At 48.7% G+C, this 1,302-nt stretch overlaps 2 protein-coding genes across 2 annotated transcripts in view; one reads left to right on the top strand and one right to left on the bottom strand.

Moving 5' to 3' along the window:
- The window catches only part of ZNF609 (zinc finger protein 609), a 236,861-nt gene that overhangs the window by 62,244 nt on the left and 173,315 nt on the right, over window positions 1-1,302 (bottom strand). The window lies entirely within an intron of this gene.
- LOC105886460 (40S ribosomal protein S26-like) lies at window positions 745-1,029 on the top strand. Its single transcript, XM_023510102.1, has one exon. It carries the CDS (start codon window positions 745-747, stop codon window positions 1,027-1,029), a length of 285 nt encoding a protein of 94 aa, XP_023365870.1.

The raw sequence follows: 1,302 nt of genomic DNA, 5'->3' as shown, positions 1-1,302 counted from the left end.
GGTGTACATGGCTGGCGCCTTAGCCGGTTGAGCTATAGGCGCCGAGCCTTTTTTTCTTTTTATTAAGAGCTCTGTTGCCTAAGCTACAGTGCAGTGGCATGATCATAGCTCATTTGCTGCCTCAGACCCCTGGCCTCAAGCAATCCTCCCACGTCAGCCTCCAAAGTAGCTGAGACTACAGGCATGAGCCACCACACTTGGCTATCTCTAACTTCCGTAATTTCAAAAGACTGGTGGTGGAAGCTACTATTTATTTAAAAAAAGAAACAAAACAAAAAAACTGAGCACAGAAACACATGTCTGTAGTCCTAGCTACTTGGGAGGCTAAGGACAGGGGCACACTTGAGCCTAGGAGTTTGAGATTAGCCTTAGAAATACAGTGAGACCCCAAGTTCAAAAAAATTTTTTTAACAGAAGGGTAAGTATAGGCTGGGCACAGTGGTTCATTCCTGTAATCCTAGCTCTCTGAGAGGCGGAGGCAGGTGTATTGACTGAGCTCACGAATTCAAGACCAGCCTGAGCCAGAGTGAGACCTTGTCTCTAAAGAAAATAGCTGGGTGTTGGTTGTGGTGGGCGCCTGTAGTCCCAGCTACTTGGGAGGCTGAGGCCAGAGAATCACTTAAGCCCAAGGGTTTGAGGTTGTTGTGAGCTGTGATGCCTCACCACTCTACTGGTGGTGACAAAGTGAGACTGTCTCCAGAAAAAGAAAAAAGAAACTAATTCTTTCGCGTCCTCACTTCAAAGATGACAAAGAAAAGAAGGAACGAGGGTTGTGCCAAAAAGGGCCGTGGCCATGTGCAACCTATTTGCTGCATGAATTGTGCCCGATGCGTGCCCAAAGACAAGGCTATAAAGAAGTTCATCATTTGGAACATAGTGGAGGCAGAAGCTGTGAGAGACATTTCTGAAGTGAGTGTCTTTAACGTCTATGTGATTCCCAAGCTCTATGTGAAGCTACATTATTGTGTGAGTTGTGCTATTCACAGCAAGGTAGTCAGGAACCGTTCTCAGGAAGCCCATAAGAACTGAACACCTCGGCTCGGCGCCTGTGGCTCAAGCAGCTAAGGCGCCAGTCACATACACCTAAGGTGGTGGGTTCGAATCCCCAGCCCGGGCCCGCCAAGCAACAATGATGGCTGCAACCAAAAAAATGGCCAGGAGTTGTGGTGGGCGCCTATAGTCCCAGCTACTTGGGAGGCTGAGTCAGGAGACTCGCTTGAGCCCAGGAGTTGGAGGTTGCTGTGAGTTGTGATGCCATGGCACTCTACCCAGGGGGATAGCTTGAGGCTCTGTCTCAAAAAA

This window comes from Otolemur garnettii, unplaced genomic scaffold, assembly GCF_000181295.1.
Source record: "Otolemur garnettii isolate 467f Iridium unplaced genomic scaffold, OtoGar3 scaffold00011, whole genome shotgun sequence".
Taxonomy (NCBI): domain Eukaryota; kingdom Metazoa; phylum Chordata; class Mammalia; order Primates; family Galagidae; genus Otolemur; species Otolemur garnettii.
Note: the sequence above shows the minus strand (reverse complement) of the source record. Positions and strands in the feature narration are given on the sequence as shown.

Excerpts from the sequence above, each read along its gene's own strand:
- LOC105886460 (XM_023510102.1), top strand. The coding sequence starts at position 745 with ATGACAAAGAAAAGAAGGAACGAGGGTTGTGCCAAAAAGGGCCGTGGC.